Raw genomic sequence first — 1,778 nt, 5'->3', positions numbered from 1 at the left:
GAGATGGGCACAGGGACAACACATACTACTGACCTCAAGAGAACTAAAGGTCCTTGAAGTGGCTACACTTGACAGTGTATTTGGCAAAGAAGGAAAACACCTTAAATGCATAAAAACAATTACCAAAGTCCTCCCAGGAACATCATACAATATATTAGCAAATTCTGTGGCGTAAACATTGTCGAAAGCATCAGCAAAAGTATGAAATATAAAAGCAGTATGTATATTCCCCACCCCACCCTCAAAGATGAAAGGAGGACAGGCGGAGGCATGACCTGCAGCATGGTGGGCACCTACTGCCGCAGTTCCACGTAGTTGGCAGGGAAGAGCCCGTAGCGGCCCTTGCACACCCCACGCCACCAGCCGTCATCGATCATCTCGATGTTGGTGATGATGTCGTCAGGGTCAAAAGAGATTTCGTCATCTCCCGCAGCCTGATAGTCATAGAGGGCAATGGCCGTAATCCCCAAGTCATTTTCATATTCGTCATAGGCGTTTTCCTCTGCTTGGTAGTGGCCGGGGGCCTCTGTGGTTTCATAGACAGCCTCCGGGGCGTAGGCCGGGCCCTGCAGGCTGCTGGCCTGCTGGTAGTCGGCGCCCTCCTTGCTGTACACAGGCTCCGGCTCACTCCCGCCCTCGGGGCTACTGTAGCTTGGCTCTGCCTTGAATGAAGCCGCGTCCTCATAGACGGGGCTGGTGGGCGGCCCCTCGTCAGCTGGCTGCGGAGCTGGGGACGCAGGGGGCGTCTGCTTTTTGGCTCTGGCTTGCTCCTGCAGCTCCCTCCGGGCCTCCTCCTGCTCCTGCCTCTCCTTGGCCATCCTCTGTGCTCGCTCCGCCTCCGCCTTCCGCCTGTCCTCCTGCTCCTTCTCCTTGGCAAGGTTTTCAAAGTTGGCTCTGATGTTACTGGTTTTGCTGGTGACGGCTTCGACAGGGATCGTCTTCTGGTAAGCAGAGGACACCTTTGCAACGTCTTCAAAGGTTGAAGCGTTCTTATCCATCCGATCCTTCTGCACGCCATATTTCCCACCAAATCCTTTGGAATAGTCTTTTTGGGATTCATGCAGCTGCAATTTCTCCTGGTGATCCCAGCCAAGGGCACATTTGTCTTGTCTGTCTGTCTGCACACCAAATTTTCCTCCAAACCCTTTCACATAGTCTCTCTGTGACTCGTGCTTCTCCGTCTTGCCCTGGTAGTCGAAGCCCACAGCGCTCTTGTCCACCTTGTCTTTGTCAATGCCATACTTGCCACCAAAGCCTCTGGAGTAATCTCTCTGTGACTCGTGCTTCTCCGTCTTGCCCTGGTAGTCGAAGCCCACGGCGCTCTTGTCCACGCGGTCAGCCTGCACACCGTACTTGCCGCCGAAACCACTCGAGTAGTCTTTCTGGGAGGCGTGCTTCTCGGTCTTGCCTTGGTACTCAAAGCCCACAGCAGACTGATCAACTCTGTCCATCTGGACCCCAAACTTGCCTCCAAAACCCCGGACTGAGTCAACCTGCGAGCAGTGCTTGGAAAGTTTTGACTGATATTCATGGCCGACAGCTGATTTATCCATTCTGTCTTGTTCCACGCCAAATTTCCCTCCATAGCCATGGGAGGCTTTTGGTCCTGTTTCCAGCTCCTTCTCCTTAAGGGTCTGGTGTCCTTGAAAAACATTCTCTCTCAGCTTGTGTATGTTGATGTGCTCCTGGTGCCCGGACCCCTGCACAGTTTTGGCGCCCCATCTTTGTTCTTTTTCACTGACATCATTCACAAAATCGGGGTCAGTTTCCCAGTCGTC

At 53.4% G+C, this 1,778-nt stretch overlaps 1 protein-coding gene across 1 annotated transcript in view; it reads right to left on the bottom strand.

Annotated features, from left to right (window-relative positions):
* Positions 1 to 83: 83 nt before the first annotated feature.
* Positions 84 to 1,778, bottom strand: part of LOC134384859 (src substrate cortactin-like) — a 1,843-nt gene continuing 148 nt past the window's right edge. Inside the window, exon 1 of the mRNA XM_063106649.1 lies at positions 84 to 1,778. This exon is cut by the window's right edge and continues 148 nt beyond it. Within this exon, the coding sequence (XP_062962719.1) occupies positions 294 to 1,778 (1,485 nt within the window). The 3' untranslated portion in view covers positions 84 to 293.

The sequence above is a fragment of the Cynocephalus volans genome, chromosome 8 (assembly GCF_027409185.1).
Source record: "Cynocephalus volans isolate mCynVol1 chromosome 8, mCynVol1.pri, whole genome shotgun sequence".
NCBI lineage: Eukaryota > Metazoa > Chordata > Mammalia > Dermoptera > Cynocephalidae > Cynocephalus > Cynocephalus volans.
The sequence above is the reverse complement of the archived record's forward strand: the minus strand, read 5'-3'. Positions and strand labels throughout refer to the sequence as shown.